The sequence below is a fragment of the Serinus canaria genome, chromosome 28 (assembly GCF_022539315.1).
Source record: "Serinus canaria isolate serCan28SL12 chromosome 28, serCan2020, whole genome shotgun sequence".
Lineage (NCBI taxonomy): Eukaryota > Metazoa > Chordata > Aves > Passeriformes > Fringillidae > Serinus > Serinus canaria.
The window spans coordinates 3,278,148-3,301,604 of NC_066341.1; the positions used below are offsets into that span (position 1 = coordinate 3,278,148).

The 23,457-nt window shown below is 59.5% G+C and overlaps 2 protein-coding genes across 3 annotated transcripts in view; both read right to left on the reverse strand.

Annotated features, from left to right (window-relative positions):
• Positions 1-195: 195 nt before the first annotated feature.
• On the reverse strand, positions 196-16,028 carry MYO1F (myosin IF). Its single transcript, XM_030233035.2, has 28 exons — positions 15,893-16,028; positions 12,636-12,773; positions 10,977-11,066; positions 10,199-10,293; positions 9,589-9,676; positions 9,295-9,384; positions 8,675-8,806; positions 8,022-8,156; positions 7,812-7,944; positions 7,290-7,486; positions 7,116-7,196; positions 6,470-6,556; positions 6,234-6,320; positions 5,719-5,886; positions 5,554-5,639; positions 5,116-5,197; positions 4,906-5,012; positions 4,584-4,682; positions 3,972-4,116; positions 3,759-3,873; positions 2,967-3,136; positions 2,698-2,843; positions 2,276-2,422; positions 2,048-2,196; positions 1,729-1,812; positions 1,445-1,637; positions 703-869; positions 196-626 (listed from the first exon to the last, which is right to left on the reverse strand). Exons 1-28 carry the CDS (start codon positions 15,893-15,895, stop codon positions 550-552), a joined length of 3,291 nt encoding a protein of 1,096 aa, XP_030088895.2. The 5' UTR covers positions 15,896-16,028; the 3' UTR covers positions 196-549.
• Positions 16,029-17,184: 1,156 nt separating this feature from the next.
• ADAMTS10 (ADAM metallopeptidase with thrombospondin type 1 motif 10) overlaps positions 17,185-23,457 on the reverse strand; it is a 70,637-nt gene continuing 64,364 nt past the window's right edge. For both annotated transcript variants that reach the window (XM_050986195.1, XM_050986194.1), the window contains exons 22-25: positions 22,768-22,972; positions 22,007-22,183; positions 20,205-20,361; positions 17,185-18,806 (exon numbers count right to left, since the gene is read on the reverse strand). In XM_050986195.1, coding sequence (XP_050842152.1) covers positions 18,697-18,806; positions 20,205-20,361; positions 22,007-22,183; positions 22,768-22,972 — 649 coding nt within the window. In that variant the 3' untranslated portion in view covers positions 17,185-18,696. The remainder of the gene's footprint in view (positions 18,807-20,204; positions 20,362-22,006; positions 22,184-22,767; positions 22,973-23,457) is intronic.

Below are 23,457 nucleotides of genomic sequence, written 5' to 3' on the forward strand. Positions count from 1 at the left end.
GCTGCGCTGAGGGATCCCGAGCCACAGCGGAGCCTGGAGGTGCCTGAGCTGGAGCCTGGCAGAGCTGGTTGGTGTATTCAGCATTTTCTGGAGGGCTCATGGTGGGAGGAACGGCGCTGCCTCTGATCCGTGCCTGCCCACGTCACAGCTTTTGTCACAGCCTCAGTGGGTGAAATACAACCCCCAAACTCAAAATGTGAGTCAGCTTTGCTGAGTCTGCTTATTTATGAACAACATAATTATGAACAACGGTTCTGTTCATACCATGGAGCAGTTTGAGTCCCAGGGTACGAACAAGCAGCCGAGAGCCTGTCCTTGCTGTGGGGTGCCCCTACTGAAGGGGCTGTGGGATCCAGCCCCTGGCACCGGCACAGTCCGGGGGGCTCTGAGGAAACCCTCACTCTGTGCCAGCATTGCTGGGAAAACTTCACGGTTTGGAAGTTTTTGGGAAGTTTTGAAGTTGGTGGGAAAACTTCAGGTGCCCTGGCACCTTGCGCACAGCCTCTGGAGGTGGGGTGGGAGGATGGTGACCTCCTCTTTTCCTCCAGCTCAGATCCTCTGCACGTAATTCCCAGGGAAAAGCCCTTCCTTGCCGTGCAGGTGGCCTTTCCACCAGCCAGAGGCATCTGGGGAGGAGACAAACAATCAGCTGCGGTGCCAGCAGGGCAGTGAGAGGAGGCGGGTAGGGCAGGAGCCTGGTACCTTCCATCAGGATGTCAATGACGTCCCCCACGTTGAAGCTGAGCTCGTCCACGTCCTGCCCGATGTACTGGTAGAGCGCCCGGCAGCGCGGCCCCTCCGCCCTGGGCTGCGGCTTGGGGCGCCGCGCTGGGGGCGGCCGCTGGCCCACGCTGCGGCGGCGCTGCACCCTGAGCGGGGAGGGACGGGCTCTGCACCGGCAGGGCACGGGGATGGCATGTGCTGCTGCCCCCTGCCCACCCTGCACGCACACACCCATGGGATGGCATGTGCTGCTGCCCCCTGCCCACCCTGCACGCACACACCCATGGGATGGCATGTGCTGCTGGCCCCTGCCTACCCTACACCCACACACCCGTGGGATGGCATGTGCTGCTGGCCCCTGCCCACCCTGCTGTCCCCACACACCCATGGGATGGCATGTGCTGCTGCCCCCACATGTGGTGCTTTGTGCCTGCAGTGGAGTGCTCCCAATTTGGGCACTGGGGGAACTGGGGCAGGATGAGCTCCCCCCCACCATGGAGTGTTCTGTGCCTGCAGGTGGGTTCTCCCAGTTCAGGGACTGGGAGGACTGGGATGCACAAGAGCCTGAGAGATGTGTCCTGCCAGCAAAGCCAGGGCACTTCCCCTTTCTCCAAGGAGGGGACACATCTGGTCCCCTCCTCAGAGGAGAAAGCATCTCCCAGCGCTGGTGGCAGTGGGAGAGGAGGGTGGGGCAGGGACAGGGGTGTGGGACAGGACCTACCCGGCCACCCCCTGGTCGGGCACGTTGAGGAAGTCCATGTTGTGCCCAGATGGGGGCCGTGCCTTGGGTTGGTTGCGGGCGGGCAGCGCTGTGGCCGGGGGGCCCCGCGTCTGCTTCTGGGGCATCTTGTAGGTGTCCCTCTGCGTCCGGCCATCCCCTCGGGGGATCTGGGGACCCCCATTCCTGCAGGCACCTGGAACAGCCCGTCCCAGGAGGGTGCATTACAGGGGGGCCATGCACAGCCTGCACCCCTGGCTATTCCCCACCCCGTACCCCCTCCTCACCTCTGGGTGCTGATGGGGCACTTCGGGAAGGTGCTGGACACCTGCTGCCACCTCTGCCCTGTGCTGCCCCCTTCCTTGTGGGCTCTGGGGGAACACAAGCCCCCAGTTAGGTGACAGTCCTCAGAGCCAGCTGTAGGGGCTGTCCCCCCATTTGAACCTTGTTCCTCAAAGGTCCCATCACCAGAGCAGAAATTGGGGAGACACAAACCCCACAGGGTACACCCAGCTCACCCCAATGCTCCCAGGCCTCCAGCTGTGCCCTGTGACCCCAGCGCTCCTGTGTCCTCCCTCTGCCACCCCCCAGTGCCCTGGCACTCACTGGCATTCCTGGGGAGCCCATCCCCGATGCTGACCGTAAGGGTTTTGCCTCCAGCTTTGAGGGCGGCCACGTCACCCTGTCCTCTGACGAAGGTGACATTGCGGGTGCCACCGCCGCCCCAGCCCGCCTTCTTCACCCGAAACTGTAGTCTGGGGGCGAGAGAAGCCATGAGGCTGCGGTGACAGGACCCTGTCCTGCCTTGTCACCTCTCCTGGCTTCCATCCTTACGTGTCCTTGAAGGAGAGGGGCAGCTTGGAGCGTGTGAGCTCCTCGAAGCGTTTGCACAGGAGGCTGATCAGCTCCGTCTTGAAGATGGACTCCAAGAAATTGTCGGCATCATTCTCGTGGAGGATGAAGAAGTCGTCCTGCCTGGTGCTGGGGGAGCAACCAGGGGTGTCAACCCCACGAAGGCTGGTGCCAGCTGGGCTGGGGGAGATTTGGGGACCCCAGAGGGTTTGGGCCCACCCCAAGAAAATTTGGAGGGTGATTTGGCTGGAAAACTCCCTGGCTTCTGCAAAGCACCCATGGGGAGCCTCCTCCTCAGGCCTGGATGCCCCCATGGATGAGGGACTGGGGAGCAGCAGGGCATGGAGAGAGGGGAAGCCCAGCCATGGGGACCCCCCGTGCAGAACTCCTGGTAAGGGATGCACCTCAGCGAGACTCCGCTCACTGCCTGCAGCTCCACCTTCTTCTTGAGCACCTCCTTGATCTGCCCCTTCTCAGGCCCCTTCTTCACCTTCTCCCGCCCGATCAGGTAGAAGTACTTGGGGGTGAGAATGAAATCCCGCTTGATGGGCTGGGAAAGGGCAAGAGAAAGGGGTGAGGGGGCTTTGCTTGGCGGGGCACAAACCCCACAAACACACATCCCACCCGAGGAAAGCCACCAGGAGCTGGTCCAGCCCCAGGTGTGTCCCTGCACCTTGAACCTCCGGTCGTATTTGGTGATGGAGTCGGCGAAGTCGACGCGCTCCCGCTTGGCCAGGAACTGCCGCAGCTCCGGCCGCTCCTCCATGCCCAGGTAATCCCCCACGAAATTCCTGTTGATGCTGTTCCTGCGCCTCTCTTTGAAGTTGTAGAGGATGCTGGCGGCTGGGAAGGACCCCAAAGAGGTGCAGGTCTGACATGGCTCTGTGCTGGTGGCTCAGAGCCCCCCAGAATGTCACATGGGTCATGGCAGCATTGTTTTATGTCATGGGAGGAATCCCAGCTGCTTGAGCTTGGCTGGCTTTGAAACCCATTAATTGCCTTCAAAAAAACCTCATGCTGTGGGAGGGAGGGATGGACCCAGCTGTGTTCTGGGTTTTCCTCCTTGATTTTTCCTGCTTGCTTGGGAGGGTGGGAAAACCCATCATGGGGTCAGTGGCTTGTCCCATCCTTTTGCCGTTGTGGGAATCAGCCTCTTCCCACAAACACCAGCTCATCCCAGCTACTCCCCTCCATCCCTGTGCAGGCCATGAAATGCAGAGTGAGAGAGCACAAGGCTCCCAGGGCTGGAAAAAGGAGCAGGAACTCAGTGCTCTCCTTTCAGAAATGACACCTGACAGCAAAGTTGTTGGGAAAAGGCTCCTAACAACTCATGGGCCGGTTCCTCCATCACCTAATCACCATTAGTGCCATGATTAGGAGCCAGGCTGCTGCTCTGGCAGCTGGGCTGTCCCAGTGAAAAGCACCCTAAAAGGGTGGCACTGTCCCTGTCCTTGCCCAGCCTTACCCTCCTCTCTCATCTGCTCGTATTTGCGGATGGCAATGTGCCGGCGCCAGGCCTTCTGGATCACGCGGGCGAAGCTGTCAAATTTCCTCTCCCGCATCTCCTCGAGCAGGAAGAGCTGGGAGGGACAGGCAGTGCTGAGCCAGGACACCCTAAAAACCCTCCCCAGTGTTGCCCAGCCACGGGCAGTGCCCCCCAGGAGTCAGGGCCACCCACCGACTCGGGGTTCTTGACGAACACCTTGCTCCTGCCCATCTGGTACTGGTCTGGGTCCATGTTGACTGAGCGCAGGAGGTGCTGCACCCCTTGGCGCTCGTCCCCGCGCCACGATGGCCACGTCTCGGGGGTGAGGATGGCATAGCTGTGGGGACAGAGCAGGCTCACAGAATCCCACAATAATCCCACAATAGTTCAGGTTGGAAGGGATCTTAAAGCCCATCCAGTCTTGCCGTAGCAGGGACATCTTTCACTGTCCCAGGCTGCTCCAAGTCCCAGTGTCCAACCTGGCCTTGGACATTGCCCTGTTCTGGGCACCCTGTGCCAGGGCCTCCCCACCCTCCCAGGAAACAATCCCTTCCCAATATCCTATCCATCCCTACCCTCTGGCAGTGGAAGCCATTCTCTGTGTCCTGTCCCTCCATCCCTTGTCTTAAGTCCCTCTGCTGCTCCCTTTAGTCCCTGGAAGGGGCTCTAAGGCCCCTTCTCTTCTCCAGGTTGAACACCCCCAACTCTCTTCACCTGCAAAGCTGTGCCAGGGCTTCCCACATCCTCCTCTCCTCCTGAGGAGGTGCTGTGAGCTCTGCCAGCCCTGTGCCAGTGGCCACTCACCGTTGCAGGAACTTGTGGAAGAGGCGGCGGTAGGCGAACCCTGCCCGGCGCACCCGGATGTTCTCCTTCAGCCCCAGGTACTCGACCTGGTGCTTCACCCTGTGCAGCAGGGAGGAACAACGTGGGATGATGACAGGTAGGGAGGGCACCTAAAGGTGCACCTAAAGAGGACAATGTGTCCTCACATGTTCCTTGTGCTTCCCTAAGTTAGTGGACAGCTCAGAGGCACCAGCCGAGGGCTGCAGTTTTTGGAGGAAAGCTGGTCTTGGCCACACCTCCATGGCTGGGTCCCCTTCCCTGGGCTCTGTGGGCTCCCTGTTACCTGCTCTCCTCCCAGTCCCGGGGTTTCTTGGTCTCGTTGGGTTTGATGCAGCGGATGTAGTGTGGGGTGCACTTCATGAGCGTGTTCACCAGGTCGTTGGCCTGTTTCTGGTGCAAGGATCGACCTCTGTAGCATCAAAGGGGGTGGTGGGAGCACTGGCCCTGCCACTGCCCCAGAGGCAGCTGCTGCTCTGCAGCCCATGGGACACACCTTGATTTTGGAGCCTGCCGTGGTCGGCCGTCCCTTTTTGTCAGAATCAAGTTTTTCTGGGAAAAGCATCCGGATGAAACCACTGGAAGGGAGGGGACAGTCCCCAGGTGAGAGCTGCCAGCACGGCCTGGGCTGGGGCCAGCTGGGAAATCTTCTACTGGGGGGCTGAGTGCCTCCTCCATGACCACCCCCAGGAGCAGGAGCAGGAGCAGGAGCAGGAGCAGGAGCAGGAGCAGGAGCAGGAGCAGAGCTGGTGGATGACCCTGCTCTGCCCAGCCCTGCAACCCTGGGATGCCCCCGGTGTCCCTGGGGTCATGCAGGACTGAGCACCCCAACCCACAAAGGCAGGACCAGCCCTTCAGATCTGCATGTTGAGGACTCTGCCCTCTTCCCCAGGCCTTTTGGGGTGCCCCAGCTCCCCAGCACAGCCAGACTCACTATTCACTGCTCTGCATGAGCTCGATCAGGTCGGTGAAAAGCACGTCCCGGTTGCGCTCGCAGAAGCCATTCACATCGTAGGACACCTGGGGACAGGAGGGGACCTCAGCTGTGGCGGGTGGGGCTGTGGGGCGCAGGCTGGGGGCTTTGGGGTGCCCTACCCACCTTGCCAGCGTAGTGGTGGATGACAAAGCCCGAGCTCCAGCTGTTGAAGTGCTCGTGGGTGCCCACAGCTGCCTGCAGCTTCTGCAGCAGGGTCTGGTCGGCGCCCTCGCCCGTGGCGTGCATGGTGGCACACACGTCATCCAGGACACTCATGATGCCAGGAGGATTCTGCCACAAGGAAAGGGAAGCCATGGGTGTGTCAGGGCCCAATCCTGCACCTGGTCACAGCTGCTTCACACTGAGCTACAGCTGGTGCCCTTGCATGGGTGCTAGAAGTGTCCAAGGCCAAGCTAGACAGGGCTTGGAGCACCCTGGGATACTGGAAAGTGTCTCTGCCCATGGCAGGGAGATGATCTTTAAAGCTGATCTTTAAAGTTCCTTCTAACCCAAACCAGTGTGGGATTCTCTGCTGCTTGGCAGGACCAGCTTTTGCTGCCTCAACAACCCACCGAGCCCCTATCCCTGGGTGCCTCTGCTCCCCAAAAAGCCTCCCCAGCAGAGGGGACCCCACTCACCAGCTTGTTCTCTATCAGGTCACACACCACCTTGTTGTTGAAGTACTGGATCTGCGTCCACTTGATCCCCTCCTGCACATACTCCTCCTGGGGAAGCACAGGGAGAGCTGGGTGGGCCCCAAGCCCCTGGGAAGTGCTGCAGACCCCCTGTTCCAGCTGTGGTGCTGGGGAGGAGGGGGGCTGCAGGAATTGGGGTGATGGCACAGCCCCACAGCCCCCAGCCCAGCCCCCCGTACCTGCTCTGCCTTCAGGGTCAGCTCGATGAAGATCTGCTGGAGCTTCTCATTCACAAAGTTAATGCAGAATTGCTCAAAGCCATTTTTCTGCATGAAAGATGGAAGAGAAAATGGTGCTGAGTTGTCCTTTGCTCACAGAATCTCAGAATAATGAGGTTGGAAGAGACCTCTAAGATCATTGAGTCTGACCTATGCCCTAACACCTCAACTAGACCATAGCACCAAGTGCCATGTCCAGTTTTTTTTTAAACACATCCAGAGATGGTGATTACAGCACCTCCCTGGGAAGAGCATTCCAGTACTTTATTATTCTTTTGGTGCAAAATTTCTTCCTAATATCCAACCTATACCTTCCCTGATGTATCTGGAGACTGTGTCCTCTGATTCTGTCAGCGCTGCCTGGTGGAAGAGATCGACCCCACCTGGCTCCAACCTCCCTTCAGGGAGTTGTAGAGAGCAATAAGGTCACCCCTGAGCCTCCTCTTCTCCAGGCTAAACAGCCCCAGCTCCTTCAGCTCCTCTGCCTCATCGTGGGGACCCCAACCAGCAGTGCTTGGGTGCTGCTCTAGGAACCCTTCTCAGGGCCACCTGACCCAGGCACTGTCCCTGCTGTGGGAGCAGGGCAGGACATTCCCGGCACACACACCTGGAATATCTCGAAGCCGTAGATGTCCAGCACCCCGATGCTGTACTCCTCGTACGGCTTCTGCATGGCACGGTTGATGGACTGCGGGGACAGAGGGGACAAGCTGGCTGCAGGGCGGTGGGATTGGCCATCTCCTGGAGCAGGGGGTGACCATCCCCTCTGAGGCCCACACACCTCCACCAGGAAGTCAAAGACACGGGCGTAGAGCCCCTTGGCCAGCGCGTCCCGGGTGTAGGCCGCCTGCTCCACGTTGAGGGTGACGGTGATGGACTCGGAGCGGCCGCCCCACTTGCTGTCCATTTTCCTGCTGGTGACCTTCTCGTTGAGGCGTTCCTGGTCAACCCCCAGCAGGTAGGCAGGGAAGGCCAGGGCTGGGCAGAGTGGGGCTGGTCAGGGCTGTGTTGTCCCCACCTGGCTCCAGCCACGGTCAAAACCCTCGGCCCCATCCAAGTGTGAAGGACAAGAGTGGGACAATGACAGGGAAAAGTGACACCTCTCCCAAAGTGACTGGCATCTGTCCCCTGGCTAATCAAGCTCTGGCTGAGCCATTTGCTTGCTCCCTCAGTTTCCCCATTCTAACCTGTGGAAGGTGCTGGTGCTGCTTCCCTCCTCTGCCAGGGGATTTGTGACACAGTCAGCTGGCCACTCATTCCCAAGGCTCCCCCACCTGTTCCCTTCAGCCCCGTGACTACTCACAGTCAGTGTTCTCCACCCGGGCGTAGTTGCCCTCCTCCCTGAAGCTGATGTTGCCCAGGTGCAGGATCCCTGCCACGATCTGCAGCACCAGCTGCTGGTCCTCGCCGCAGATGCCGATGACCTGCATGGCATTCTGGGGGTGCACAGACCCTGTGAGCCCCCACTTGGCCCCAGAGCTTTTGGGGACTCCCCTCCCTCTCAGGCACTCACCATGGTCTCATGGAAGTCGCTGCGGTCATCTGTGCCCTCCACCTGGTAGGTGTCTGTCTGGTTCAGGTAGAAGTAATAATCCGGGCTCATGATGCCCAAATTCTGCCGCTGCTCTTGGGATGCCCCTTGGATGAGCTGGGAGGGGACAGGGGGCTGTGGTCAGCCAGCTCCTGGTCCCCCCCTGCAGCCTGGTGGCTCCAGGCCACCCCCATACTGCTGGCATGACGTTTTCTGAAAAATCTCTTTGCCAGGATTTTTCTCCTGAGAAGCTGAGAGGCCTCAGAAATGAAATGTAAATAATGATTATTGCTGCTGTGGAATGCAACAGGTGCATCTTTGATTGGTCTCATGTGGTTGTTTTTAATTAATGGCCAATCAAAGTCCAGCTGTCCTGGACTCTCTGGTCAGTCACAAGATTTTATTATCATTCCATTCCTTTCTATTCCTTGCTAGCCTTCTGATGAAATCCTTTCTTCTATTCTTTAGTGTCGTTTTAATACATCATTTTCTTTTAACATAATATATATCATAAAATAATAAATCAGCCTTCTGAAACATGGAGTCAAGATTCTCATCTCTTCCCTCGTCCTGGGACCCCCTGCGAACACTACCACATTTGGTGACCCCGACTGAAGAGAAATTCCACACCATACCTGGTAGTAGATGTGGAAGTTCCGCTCGCACTCGTTCTGGCTCACCACACGCGACTTCTCCAGCAGGAAGTTGGAGATCTTGCCCCCATCGGGTTCTCCGCCCCGGCTGAACTGGATCTCAAAGTATTTTCCCTGCTCCAGCACAGATCCTGCTCAGAGCTGTGGCCCTGCCTCAGGGGAGTCCTCATTCCCCCCCAAGCCCTTGCCCACCACAGCAGGAGCTTTGCTGAGGTGTGCAACCCCTGGCTGAAGACTTCATGGTTTATGTGGAGACCTCATTGGCCCCTCAACTGCCCAAAAGGAGGTTGGAGCCCAGTGGGGTCGGTCTCCTCTCCCAAGTAATAGGCAACAGGGCCAGAGGAGATGGCCTCACATTGCCCAAGGGGAGGTTTAGGTTGGATATGAAGAAAAATTCTCCACTGAAAGGGTGCTCAGGCACTGGAACAGGCTGTGGTGGAGTCACCATCCCTGGAGGGATTGAAAAGCTGGATGTGGCACTTGGGACACTTTTGGGGCAGTGTTGGGGGAATGGCTGGACTTGATCTAAAGGTCAGCTTTGAACCCAGCTGCTTCAATGGTTCTGCTGCAGTGCTGACCCCTGCACCTGCCCTGGCACTTACGAAGCGGCTGGAATTGTTGTTCCGGACAGTTTTGGCATTTCCAAAGGCTTCCAGCAGAGGGTTGGACTGCAGGATGATGTCCTTCACGTGCTGGGGACAAAGGAGGGCAGGGCTCAGCACTGCTGTGTCCCACTCCAGGCCTGGGGACAGACCTGAGGCTTTGCGTGTCCCCTGTCCTGGAGAGGGTGCTCCGTGTGTCACCACCAGCCCCCATCAGGGGGATGCTGGGGACCAGGGTGGTGGGGATCAGTTGGGGGGTGAAATGATGAGTGGCAAGGGGGACAACAGACCCACCTGGACTTTCTCCCCGCCCCCAGACACTTTGGAGATGTAGCCCATGATGTATTTTGCTGCCACCGTTTTCCCAGCTCCGCTTTCTCCGCTGTGCAAAGGGCGAAGCAGAGCAGATGTGAAACGGCCCCACCAGAGCCACCCATCCCCTGGGGGGGCTTTGGGCTGGGTCCTGGAGCAGGACCAGAGGATGACAGTGAATTCTGGGGACTGTGCCACCCCTTTGGATGGGGCTGCCCAGGGGAATCATTGTGAGCAGAGCGTGGCTCGGTGAGGAATGTTGAATTTGTTCTCACCAGGTTTAGAAGTGGAGGAAGGGGACTTGGGAGCCTCAGAGGGAAGTCTCCAGCCTTGCCCCACATCCTGACCATTTCCCTTGCAACACTGCCCTGCAGAGCTGCATTGCACAAGGCTCTGGGGCTCTGTCCCTGCCTGAGACACCCTTGGTCACAGCCCTGCCTGGTGCTTGTGGTCCAGGGGGTCCCTCCAGACACCCCAGAGCCCAGGAGCCAACACTTCAGCTGGGAAACCCTGGTCTGGGGAGAAGGGCTGGTGGGGACAGATGTCCCCAGGGGCAGTGACAGCCCAGCTGTGGCCCAGTGTCCCCCAGTACCTGATGATGACACACTGGTTCTCCCCGTCGATCAGCATGTTCCGGTACATGTTGTCAGTCAGGGCGTAGATGTGGGGGGGATTTTCATACTGGGCCTAGCCAGGGGACAGGGACAGTGGGGCTGAGCACAGGGCAGCCCCCAGCTCCCCAAATCCCCTCACTCTGCCCATGTGGGAGCCAGCCTTTTCACACTGACCCTAAAAAAGGGACAAGGACAGCAGTGCTGGGCACAGAGTAACCCCCAGCTCCCCAAAACCCCCTCACTCTGCCCATGTGGGAACCAGCCCCTTTACATTGACCCTAAACAAGGGACAAGGACAGAAGGGCTGGGCACAAAGCAGCCCCCAAATCCCCAAAATCCCCCTCACTCTGCCCATGTGGGAACCAGCCCCCTCAAACTGATCTTAAACAAGGGACAAGGACAGCAGGGCTGGGCACAGAGCTCCCCAGCTCCCCAAATCCCCCTCACTCCGCCCTTGTGGGGACCAGCCTTTTCCCACAAACAGCAGCTCATCAGCAGCGAGTCTGGTGATTTCTAACCCCCCCTCCTCTTCGGGAAGGGCTGGGGCAGAGCCACTCCAGCTGCATTTGACCATCTTTGGATTTCTTTCGTTTGCAATTCTGAGCTGAATTCCCCAGGATTTGCTGCTGTGTCTCTTGTTGGGAGCACTGACCCCTGCAGCAGCTGAGGGGCTGTGCAGGATGGGGACCCTCAGGGGACGCCCCTGGGGGGATGTTGCACAAATTTAACCCCCGATTGCCCGCGGGGCAGCCTCACCGCGCCCTGGTACAGCTCGATCTCGCGGTCGGTGAAATACGGCATCTGCTTGAAGGGGTTCACAGAGATCAGCACGGGCCCGATGTAGGTCTGGGCAGCAGTCAAGGGCCGTGTGTCCCTTCCCGTGTCCCTCCTGCCCACTGCCCCTCCCACCCAGGGGACAGGAAGGTGGTTATGGGGTCCCTGGCATGTCCAGGGATGCCATGAGGGTGGCATTTCCAGCCTGGCACAGGCAGAGCTGCCCTGCTGCCGTGATTCGGGGCACTCCCAGAGCTCCCTCAGGCCCTGCAGTGTGATGGGTGCAGGAGCATCCCCTCAGCTCCCTGCTCTGGCTCCAAAACTTCTCCAGCATCCCTGTAATCCAACCTCTGCTCACCCTCCATGTGGGGCTTTTCCAGCAGGAGCCCATCCTAGTTTTACATCCAGGGAAACTGAGGCATGAAGAGGAAAGGAACCGCGGCTCCTGCCTTTCCCTGCCCACCCTGCTGCCTTTCCTGCAGCATCCCCGAGTCACCCAGTGCGGGCAGAGCATGGAAAAGCAGGGAATTGCAGCGGGATGGGGGTGAGCCCCCAGCTGGGTGAGGAGATGGAGGGTGGGGATGGAGCAGGTGGGGCTATCCAAGCCTTTGATATCCTATTTGTGTCCCAAACAGGGGGAGAGCGGCCAGAGGGCAGGAAGAGGGAGCTTTTCTGGGAAATGCAGAAGCTTGGGATGTTGAGTCATGACTGGACAGAGCCCTGCGTGCGGCAGCACAGCAAAAAAGGAAGGGAGAGGTTGTGTGGGGTATTTTTCCCCTCCAAAAAACAAAATCAAAACCCCAAAAAATCCAACTCCACACGTATGCAAAGCCCCAGGGCTGCGGGGGGAGGTGGCTGAGTCACAGCCGGGACAGCATCGCCTTGTAAGGACAGGGCCACATGCCCACATGCAGGGGAAATGCAGCGGCGTGGGCAGCAGCCTCAGCCCCGCTGCCACCCCGGCGAGCCCTGCTGTGCCCAGCTGTGCCCCTCGGGGCCCTGCTCCTTGTCCCCAGCAGGGACAGCCACCCCAGGGCACCGAGCTGGCCATGTCCCCAGGGAGCTGTGGGGTAAGCAGGGCTTGGGGACAGGTCCCCGTCCTCCTGCAGAGCTGTGGTGCCCGGCAGTGCCAGCTCGGCTGGAGCAGCTCCGTGTCCCCTGCGCTGGCACGGTGTCTCCTATGTGCTGGCACTGCTGGGGAGCAGGGGTGGCACCTCCTCCCCGCACCTGCAGGGATGGTCCTGCTCCATCCAGGGTTTGCCTGGATTTGGGCGGGTTCAGAGCAGCCAGGACACGCTGTGGGCATCGCTGGGGGTGGGTGACAGCAGCAGGGGACAATGTCACTGCTGCCACCCCGGCAGGGGGGTGGCAGGACACACCACAGCGGTGGGCAGGAGCAGGGGGAGGAGAGGCTGAGGGGCTTTGTGGCTGCAAAGGAAGGAGCAAAGTGGGTCCTGCAGCATGGCAGGAGGGGGGGTCTGGTTGTTGTGTCTGTGCCAAGCGCAGCTCAGCTCGGGAACGGCGACATTCCCGCAGATCTGTCCCCGCAGGGCAGGGACACGCTGTCCCATGTGCTGACAAAGCCTTGGAGCCCATCCCTGCCGCTCCCTGTGCCTGTCCCCGCTGCCTGGGGAAGGATACAAAGATGAAATCGTCCATGAAACGCTTCTTGAGGTTCTCCACGATGGCCTCCTCGGAGATCTTGGACAGCAGCACCATGTCGTCCACGCCGCTCTGCTTGACATTGTGGCTCTGCCAGTGGAAGCGCTCCTTGCTGCCCTGAGGGGACAACGGGGACACAGCGGCTGTGCCGGGGCCACCTCTGGCCACCAGGGCTGGCTCTGACCCCCCGAGCTGCCGCAGCCCTGCCTGGCTCAGCCCTCACCCCAAACCAGGACTGACCAAACAGATCCCGAAATTCAGAGCACTGGGGATTGTCCCAACGCCCCGGAGCCCTCCTGGCCTCCTGTCACCCTCAGAGGAGCTGGCAGGACCTGCCCCAGCCCCTGCTCCTCCCCAGGGCTAAGGAAGGACTTTTGTTGATGCACAGACTGACTGTGAGCCAGAGCAAGGCAGGGGAAGGGTGGTGGTGGCATCCTCTGCACCCCCACATCCTCCTCACACCCTGTGCCCCTGCTCCCCCGGGCAGGAGATGCCAGCAGCCTCTGCCAGCTGTGCCCAGCTGTGCCCAGCTCTGTGCCCCGGGGGCTGTGGGGCAGCAGCAGGGCTGGGCTGTGATTTCAGCCTTGTGGGGTAAACAAGGGAGATGTGAGAGAGGATTTCATCCTGCAAAAACCACCCAGAGGCCCCCCCTTGCCCTCGATGGCCCCACAGACAGGCTGGGCACAGCTGTGGTGGCCGTCCCCAGGAGGGGACACCCCGTCGGGACCGGGCTGAGGCTCCTCCTTCCCCAGCCCCGCGGTTCCTCTTTCACCCCCAAGCTCCTGTCACAGATTTCACTTCTCCCCCATCAGCCCTGGCCTCTTACTCTTTCCATTTCCCCTTTCTTCTCCTCTTCCCCTTTTGCCTGATTTCCCTGCAGGCTCTCAAGATTTCAGGGCCCTGCATCCTGACACCTTTGCAGGCTCCTGGCAGCCTCTGATTGTCACTGGGTGTCCCCAGCCCCCCAGAGCCACCCTGGGGTGTCTGTCACTGGGCTCTGCAGCCCCAAACATCCCCTGTGCCCCCTCTCCAAACCCCAAATGCCAGCCAAGCCCACGTAGCTGCTGAAGGGGCTTTTTGGTGTTGTCCCACCACCTTTTTTTGGGGTCAGCTCAGGGGCTCAGGGAGTCCAGGGCTGCTCTTGCAGCCTGAAATCACCCAGGGAGCTTCTCCTCTTCCTTTTCAAGGCCTTTTTATTGCCTTCATCCTAATATCCCCTAGGAAATCCAGCTGGAAGAGCACGGGCAGGCTCAGGCAGCCTCTCCATGGGTCACTGTGGTGTCACCTAGGGAGCTGCCAGGGACCCCAAGGGCTGCCCAGCTTCACCCCAAACCCTGAGCTTCAGGATGAGCAGAGTGGGAAGAGCCCATGGGCAGCCAAAGCCCTCAGTGCCCTGTCCAACCACCCCAAACCTGCTGGCACAGCCACCCTGGGCCGCTGGTGGAGGCCAAATTAAGGCAAAAGGAGAATTTCCTGTTCTGAGAGCTCAAAGGTTTTGAGCTGACACTCAGAGATTCTCTGTCAGCTACTTAGAGGTGTCAGCGGTGAGTGTGTCTTCACCTCTTCCTCTGGGCCAGCTCAGGGGCTTTCCTGGCTCTTCTGGGGCACCTGGTGCAGCCCAGCTGGGAGGAAAACACCAGCTCACAGCTGGGAAATGAAGGGTTTGTCATGATCTGCAGAGCTCTGGGTGCTCCTGCCTTCCCTGAGCCTGTCACAGGGCGTTTGCAGGGCCAGGGCTCACTAAAAAATCAGAGTAAAGTCAGGATGAAGGGGAATTTGGATCCCTTAAAGCCCTGATGTTGCCTGAGCTCGGTGCCCAGAGAGCTGACATGGGACATAGGTGACATCTGCAGCTGCAGGTGACATCCCTGTGGGGACTGGGAGCATGAGTTAATTTGCTTCCAGAGGTTTGGGGCAGCAGTTCCTCCATCCCCTGCTCTGTCCAGTCCCCTCTGCCCAGTCCCCTGCCCTGCTCCAGGGAAGGGCACCTGCACCAAGCCATTCCACCCTCCTGCCAAGCAGGGAGAAGCTTTTGTCCCCCCTCCACCTTCCAGGTGCCCTTTGCAGCCCCTGTGCACGAGGGACTCTGCTCCAAAGGGGGCAGGTGACACACGAGGAGCCCCTCAGCACCCCCAGCTGTGGGATGGGCACTGCTCCCACCCCTGTGCCCGGGGCCAGCGTGCTCCTGGCACTCAGAGAGGATCTCAGGGCAGGGATGGGAGCAGCCCTGTGGCAGCACTTTGAAAACATCGTGTTTTCTTCAAAGCTGTTGGCTAAACCACAACAGAACCCTGCAGGCCCGAGCAGGGAGTGGATGCAGCCCAAAGTGGCACCAAACCCAGAAGCATCAAAACCTCCAAAACCACCGGAAGCCTGAGAGGAGCAGCAGGTTTGTCACACCTCTGTCACAGGCAGGCCCCGGCAGGGCTGGGATGGGGATGGGGCTGGCAGGGCTCAGGGCCATGGCTGCAGAGTCCTTTGGTCCTCCAGGAAGCCACAGAACAGCTTCAGGTTGTGGAGGAGGGGGCAGTGGAAATGTCCTTGGGGACAGCATCTGAGCAGCCTCTCGGAGGTGACAGCCACAAGTGTGGGTGGCAGAAGGTTCAGTTTCAGCCTGGCCACTGTCCCCTTCCTGTCTGGGTGGAAATAGCTGGGACACATCAGCCCGAGGGATGCAGGAAGCAGAGCTGAGAGCTGTGGCAGCTCCTCACCCCATGTCTGAGCATCTTCCTGATTCTGAGCCCTTTCACCTTCCTCTTCTGCCTCCACAGCAACTTCCAGAAGTGGCTGCTGCCCTCCCTGCAGCCCTGTCCCCTGACCACGGGCACCAGCACCCAGAGGGTCCCTCTCAGCCTGGGGGATGTGGCTGCCACCCCCACCCCACCCTCTGCCCCACCAGCACCACCAGTGGGGACACACATTTGTCCCGTGGGCACCACAGCAGTGACAGCAAGCCCCAAACCTCTGTGTGACAGCACAGAGCCATCCCCTGGTGCTCCCCACCCTGTCCTGGGGATCACCAGCCCCCTGCACCCCACCCATGGCCTCCCCCAGCCCTGTCCCCAAGCTGGAGCACTGTCCCCTCTCCAGCAGGGACATGGGGCAGCTCCCAGAGCAGCCAGGGGCCAGGCTGGATGTGAGGAGGGCAGGGCTGAGGTGGCCCTGAGGTGGCAGCAGTAGGAGGTGACATCCTGGGGGGCCCGAGGGGAGCAGGGTGGGGCCCTGCTGGCACTCACCATGATGTCCCTGTGTCCCTCCCCAGCCAGGTGCTCTTGGCTCCTGTCACCGACAGCCCGGGGCCATCACAGAGCACTCGGATTTTGTCTTTGTGCTGTAACAACGATAGTGACGAATTCTCTTTCCCTCCCACTTCCTCATTTTGCACCCTTCCTGGGGGTGGGGAGGACAACGGCAGCTTTGCTACCAGGGACTTGGGGGTGGCCCTGCCCAGGGTGTCCCCACCTCTGCTGCTGCTGCTGGGTGAGGGACAGGATGCAGGACAGAGCCCAGCAGGGATGCTCAGAGCCTCGGTCACCTCTCCTCTCACCCTGCAGTGACAGCTGGATGTCACCTGTCCAGTGCTGGCCAGTCAGTGCTTGGAGGTGGTTTTAGGAATGAGATGGTTTTGGTTGCATATTTTTTGTTGTTGTTTTATGGGGGTTTTTTCCCACCCCACTTGAGGTGCAGAGAAGAGTGAGGTTACTGCAGGAAACTGAGGCCTGAGACAGTTCTTGGCCACCTTGTCCCAGCAGAGTTACAGCATGGATTGGGTTAAAAGGAACCTCATAGCCCACCCAGAGCCACCCCTGCCATGGCAGGGACACCTCCCACTGTCCCAGGCTGCTCCCAGCCCTGTCCAGCCTGGCCTTGGGCACTGCCAGGGATCCAGGGGCAGCCCCAGCTGCTCTGGGCACCCTGGGCCAGGGCCTGCCCACCCTCCCAGCCAACAATTCCTGCCCAAGATCCCATCCAGCCCTGCCCTCTGGCAGTGGGAGCCGTTCCCTGGGTCCTGTCCCTCCAGGCCTTGTCCCCAGTCCCTCTCCAGCTCTCCTGGAGCCCCTTCAGGCCCTGCCAGGGGCTCTGAGCTCTGCCTGGAGCCTTCTCTTGTCCAGGGGAGCAGCCCCAGCTCTGCCAGCCTGGCTCCAGAGCAGAGGGGCTCCAGCCCTGGCAGCATCTCCGTGGCCTCCTCTGGCCTGGCTCCAGCAGCTCCACGTTCTCCTGCTGTTGTTGCCCAGGGCTGTGGCAGCTCTGCAGGTGGGGTCTCACCTGAGTGGGGCAGAATCCCACCCTCCCCTATTGGCCCAGCCCAGCACCACCAGCACTGGAGGGGTCTCTGTGCCATGGGGGAAATTCTTCCTCCATGTCCTAACGCAGCTCTGGGTGAATCCCCACCTCTCCCACCTGCTCTGCTTCCCAGGGAAATCCCTCCCCTTTTTCCAAACCTCTTGATTTGGGGTGGATTGTGGTGCTGAGGGTGCCCAAACCCAACCCCAGGCTGGAGGAACAGCAGTGGGAGCAGAGGCTGTGCCCGGGATCGTAGCTACTCCTTTATTATAATTCATGCCTTATGTCGCTCCTCCTCAGAGTTAGTATGTTAAACATTGGTCAGTAGGATATATATCGATATAAAAATGGTGAAAACACCCCCTCCCCTCACCCAAAACCATCAGAACGGAGCATGGCACCAGGAAGGAAGAGAAACGAGGTTTGCTGAGCACCAGAGAAGCTGCGACCGGCCGAGGAGCAGGTGGACACAAAAACGGAGCTGGGAGAGGAGCACACGGGGGCTCTGCTCAGGGGCAAGGGGAATGTCCCCTCCCTGCACCACAGGGATGGCCCCAAGGGAACAAAACATGGCTTTGGACAAAGGTTTCCCATCGCTGTGATGTGGAAAGGCCTGGAAATAATCATCATAATTACAATTACAATGCCAACACAAAGCACATGCCTTGGAGAGTTGAAGTCAGGTCTCCTCCACAGGCTGCCCGTGGAGGAGTTGGCCCAGGTTTGGCCACCAGGTGACCTGGAGGAATTTCAAACCTGCTCTTTCCTCATCTCTGGAGGCCTCCTGTGGGCAGAGGGGTGGGTGGCACTGGGACTGGCACCTCGAGGCCACGGCCACATGTGGCCAGGCTGCCTTTGGAGGCAAAGCACCTTTGGAGGCAAAGCACCTTTGGAAGTCAAGCACCTTTGGAAGTGAGGCTGAGGCTGTCTCTGGGGTGCCAGGCCCATTCATGTCCTGCGCCCTCCTGTGCTGCTCCCCCTGAGCCTGGCACAGCCTGGATGCCCATGCAGTGACTGCAGCCCCCAGCACGCCTCTGCCCCCAGCTCAGCTCGTGCTTCAAGGGGTAAAATCTGGTCCTAAAAGTGACAAGGGCAAACAGGGGATCAGCCCAATCCAAGCTGGTGGCTATGGGAGTTTGGAGAACCCCCTCTCCCAGTTGAAGTGAGGGTGTCACCCTCTGCTCACGGGGTGGCCTGATCCGAGTCCCGAGGTGACAGGGTGCAAACAAAGGGACAAAATCCCTGCTCCAGCCCCACTCCCCACAGCAGCTCCTCTTCACCCATCACCCAGGAGCCACAAGCCACCCCAGGCCCTGAACCCTCCTTCCTGGCTCCCCTGGGGTCCCGAGGGACGGGCAGCAGCCCCTGGAGTGCCCAAGCCCCGTGATGGTGCCCTGGGGACACGGAGCAAGATGGGGCAGGAGCGAGGGCGAGCGGTGCCACCTCCCCCAGAGGGACCTGGCTCCGCTACGAATAAATAACAACATCAGAATTTCAAGTAAAGTCCCTGCTCTGCCCAGCTCCCCCCTCTCCCAGCGCTCATCCAGCTGGGGCTGCAGTGGTTGAACTGGGAACCTGCCTCTGTCAAGCTCGGGGGCCAAGGGGGTCTGTGGGGGACGGGTTTGGGTGACGCCCGTGGGAGCGTGACCGGAGTCTGTGCGGGAGCCAGGGGAGGCTCCCGGGGAGGGCAGGGCCCTCCAGTGAAGCTTTGGCCTTCCAGTTTTGCCACGGGGGTCCCGCTGTGTCCCGCTGTGTCCTAGTGGCCCTGGCAGGTTTTACAGCACATCTGTCGGAAGTAGGTCCGGCTGCAGAACTTGAACTTGAGGACCAGCGGGCAGTAGGCCACCTTGTTCACATCCTTGCACTCTGCAGGGGACACAGAGGGGGGAGCAGGGTCACAGCCATGTCACCACATTGCTCTTCACAGAGCTAAGCAAGGCACAATTCTTCCCGAGAATATTTCTGGGTTTTGCATTCTCTGAACCTCAGACAAAGGAAAAACAATTCTTATCATTTGCTGTGCCTGTGTTTGTGCCAAAGCAGAATGCAATGTGGTGATTGTCTACCCAGAGTGATGGTGTTTTGCTTCCTTGGCCTGTCAGGGCCAGGTGTGTGTGTGGGGGGGGAATTGTGAGCTGACAGTCATGAGATTCTGGGCAGTGTGTGCAGGGTTGAGTACTTGGCAGATTCACTTTAGATGTAATGCAGTATAGTATAGAATAATGTAGTATAATAAAATAATTAATTATCCTTCTGATAAGATGGAGTCAGATCATCATTTCTGTCCCCTTTGTTGGGGGTTCCCTGCAAATTCAATGAGTGGTGACCCCGACGTGATCAGAACACGCAGCTTTCCGATCTGGAGTCAGATGCATAATTTTCTCTCCCCTCGTTGGGAGTTCCCTGAAAATATGATACAGCCAGGCTGAGGAGATCCTGGGGGGTTTTGCCAGGGAGCTGAAGATGCAGCTGTGATGAAGAAGCTGCTGAGGACCTCACTAATGGAAACCTCCTTTGCCAGGGTGCAGTTCCTGCATTTCTCAAGGTGGAATTCCTTCATTTCTTGGGGTCATGCCCCACCAGGTTGGCCTGGGACCAGAGCCACAAAATGGACACATTTTCAACAGAATGGTTTGGGTTGGAAGGGTCCTTAAAGCCCATCCACTGCCACCCTGCCATGGGCAGGGACACCTCCCACTATCCCAGGGTAATCCAAACCCCATCCAACCCAGCCTTGGACACTTCCAGGATGGATTCTCCTACCCTGGAGCCCAACTCTAGCTGCCATGTCCCTCTCCCCAGTGGGACACATGTCCCCTCCACAGAGACCCCTCCTGTACTCCTGGCACTACATCCCATGGACCAAGTACTCTGTGCAGGAGGTGATGCTGGGCTGCTTTGGGGGGACATGTGGGACCCCCCCTGTGCTGTGTCTGGGCCTCTGCTTGGCTCTGAGGAGCTCTGGGGTCTCTACACAGCCCCACCCCACACTCAGCCATACAAGAGTTGTGTCAGGCAGTGCCAGGGCAAAGAACCTGGGTGCCATCTTCAGCTGGGCCACAGGTATGGGTGGAATGACCTTAAAGATCAAATTTTCCCACTCCTGTCATGGTCAGGGACACCTCCCACTATCCCAAGGTGCCCCAAGCCCCCTGGACACTTCCAGGCATGGGGTCTCCCCACCCTGGAGCCCAGTTGGCGCTGTGCTGGCGGCAGTGTCCCTGTCCCAGTGGGACATGTGTCCCCTCTGCAGAGCCCCCTCACCTTCAGGGTTGTCCGTCGGCCCCGACTCGCACTTGGTCTCGCACTGTTGCATCCCGGGGGGCTGCAGAGCCTCCACGCAGTCCATGGACGGCTGCCCAGTGTGGGCCAGGCACTGGACGGATCTCCTCTGCTGGCCGAGGCCACACTGGGCAGAGCACTGTGGGGACAGCAAATAGAGCACCGTGGGGACAGCACACAGAGCAGCGTGGGGACAGCACACAGGGCAGTGTGGGGACAGCACACAGGGCAGTGTGGGGACAGCACACAGAGCACTGCGGGGACAGCAAATAGAGCACCATGGGGACAGCACACAGAGCAGCGTGGGGACAGCACACAGAGCACCGAGGGGACAGCACACAGAGCACTGCGGGGACAGCACACAGAGCACTGCGGGGACAGCACACAGAGCACCGTGGGGACAGCACACAGAGCACCGTGGGGACAGCACACAGAGCACCGAGGGGACAGCACACAGAGCAGTGTGGGGACAGCACACAGAGCACCGAGGGGACAGCACACAGAGCTGTGTGGGGACACAGAGCAGTGTGGGGACACAGAACAGTGTGAGGACAGCACACAGAGCACTGCGGGGACAGCACACAGAGCAGTGTGGGGACAGCACACAGAGCACCGCGGGGACAGCACACAGAGCTGTGTGGGGACACAGAGCAGTGTGGGGACACAGAGTGCTGTGGGGACAGCACACAGAGCACTGCGGGGACAGCACACAGAGCAGTGCGGGGACAGCACACAGTGCACTGCGGGGACAGCACACAGAGCACCGTGGGGACAGCACACAGAGCACCGCGGGGACAGCACACAGAGCACTGCCATGGCCACCATGGCTTTAGGGAGGTGACAGGAGCGGGCACAGGGGGGGTTAGGGGGTGCAGATGGTGCTGGAGGGGTTGTTCCTTCCCTTCCTGGCATGAGTGAGTGCTGTGGCCCCGCATCCCAAAAAAGCTTGGTTTGGTTCTGCAGGGCTCGGGGAGGATCCCACATCCAGCCTAAACCCCTGGCCTTTCTCAGGCCTCCTGCACCCCCATGTCACCCTGCAGCTCGAGGGGTGTTCAGGGCAGGGAGTGTGGCCTCAGCTCCTTTCACAGAGAGCAGCAGGCACAATTTCCCAAGGATTTGTCCTGGGGAACACAAATGGAAACCTCAGAGAAGAGAAAACAATTCTTATCTCTACTTGCTGCTCCTGTTTTTGCACATGTGGAATGTGTTACAGAGATGTTTACCCAAAGTGATTTAGTTAATTGGACAATGGTGAAAGTTTTGAGCGATCAGCCAATCATTCAAAGCCGTGTCCTGGCTGTCTCAGACAGTCACGGGTTTTTCTTTAGCATAGTATCTCTTTAGAACAGTTTAATATAGTATTAGTGTAATATAGAATAGTTTTAATAAAACAATTGTTCAGCCTTCTGAATCGTAGAGTCAGATGCCCATCATTGCCTGTGCTGGGGGCTCACTGAGTTTGATACAGGGAGGACTGCCAGGGTCACCCCAATGGGCTCTGGGGGGGATCAGCAGTGGTCCTGCTTGGCAATAGGGCCAGCTCACCCCAGCTGACTCCCAGCCACCCATAGGGACCCTTCAATGACTTCTGTGGGGTCCTGCCAGGCCTGGGACACCCCCAGGGTCACCATCCCAAACGAGCCAAAAAGGGGGCAAAGAACACTGCCATGGGTCCCCGGATAGTTGTGGTGGCCACCCAGGCTCCTGCTGGCCCATGAAGGCCAGGATTTGAAGGGCTGGGGAGGCTCCTCCTGCAATGCCCCCGTGGGGACGGCTGTCCCTACCTCTCCCCACTCGCCGGTGACCCAGCGGGGCGGGGGGCAGCGCCGCAGGTTGCACCTCATGCTGGTGGGGGGCTTGGTGGCCTCGTGGCACTGGGAGGTGGGCAGGGTCACGCTGTGGTCGCCGCTCTTGCACAGCACGATGCGGTGGCGGAAGCCGGGCCCGCAGCTCGGGGTGCACTGCAGGGACAGGGGGCACGGTCAAGGAGGGCACAGAGGCAGCTCTGGCTCCTGCCCTGCTGCTCCCACCTCTCCTGGCTCCTGAGCTACCACACTGTCACACTGGGCTCTCCATGGCTGTCACTGGTGATTGGCACTGTGCTCCTGGAGCAGTGTCCTCAGAGAGGGGAGGGACAGTGTCAATCACAGGATCAGAATATCCTGGGCTGGATCCCCCAGGGATGATCAGCCCCGCCTCTGTCCCTGCACAGCCACCCCAACACCCCCACCCTGAGCAGCCCTGAGAGCTCCTGCAGCTCTGGCAGCCTTGGGGCCATTCCCTGGGGAGCCTGGGCAGTGCCCAGCACCCTCAGGGGGAAGAACCTTGCCCTGAGCTCCATGCCAAGCCCTGGCCCAGCTCCAGCCCTTCCTGGCCCCCTGTCCGTGTCCCAGAGCTCAGCCCCTGTCCCTGTGCTCCCCTGGGGAGGAGCTGCAGCCCCCCAGGAGCCTCCCCTCAGTCTCCTGTGCTCCAGCTGAAGGAGCCAAGTGCCCTCAGCTGCTCCTCAGCCCCTTCCCCAGCTCCGTGTCCCTCCTTTGGCACTCGCCTCTGACCAGTCCAGGGCCACCCACTCGGGAGGACACGTCTGGTTGTTGCAGGGCTCCAGCATCTTAGGCCGTGGCTGGGTGCAGGAGGCATCATCCAGGGTTTTCTCCTCACTGGCAGAGATCTTCCTCTTGCAGAAGACGCTGCGGGTCCGGACGCCCTCGTTGCAGCTGCGGCTGCACTCGGACCAGTTCCCAATGGCCCAGCTGGAGATGGGGAACAGCAGAGCTGGGCTGGGCTGGGCTGGGCTGGGCTGGGCTGGGCTGGGCTGGGCTGGGCTGGTCCCCACTGCCCTGCACACAGCCCTGGCCCTTCTGCAGCCACAGCCTCCCAGGCAGCTCCGGCTGAAGCACTGAGACCCTGCACATCTGCCCTTCCCCTTCAGGAGAGGAGCCAGGGAGGGGCTGGCACAATTCCTCAGGGACTCACTGAATATCTGGGACACAGAGGAGAAACCCTCACTCCATTCCCCAGCAGAGCTGCAGTGTCACCAGTGGGGGCTGTGATTTGGGGAGGGCAGCCAGGGGGAATTTCACTCTCTGCCACCTCCTTGCCTGGGCTCCAGGATGTTGGAGTAAGTAATTTTTGACTTAGAGATGGGGGTAACTGAGAGGTGTTTTAAAAATGTAAATTTAAAATATTACATTTAAATTTAAATATTTAATTTTAAAATTTAAATTTAAACATTACA

What these genes read in the sequence shown, in the direction of transcription:
- MYO1F (XM_030233035.2), bottom strand. An exon ending in TCGAGCTGTACCAGGGCGCG is followed by an intron (nt 10,294 to 10,976) that starts GTGAGGCTGCCC and finishes TCCCCTGGCTAG; the next exon opens with GCCCAGTATGAAAATCCCCC. An exon ending in AATACGACCGGAGGTTCAAG is followed by an intron (nt 2,844 to 2,966) that starts GTGCAGGGACAC and finishes GCCCTTTCCCAG; the next exon opens with CCCATCAAGCGGGATTTCAT.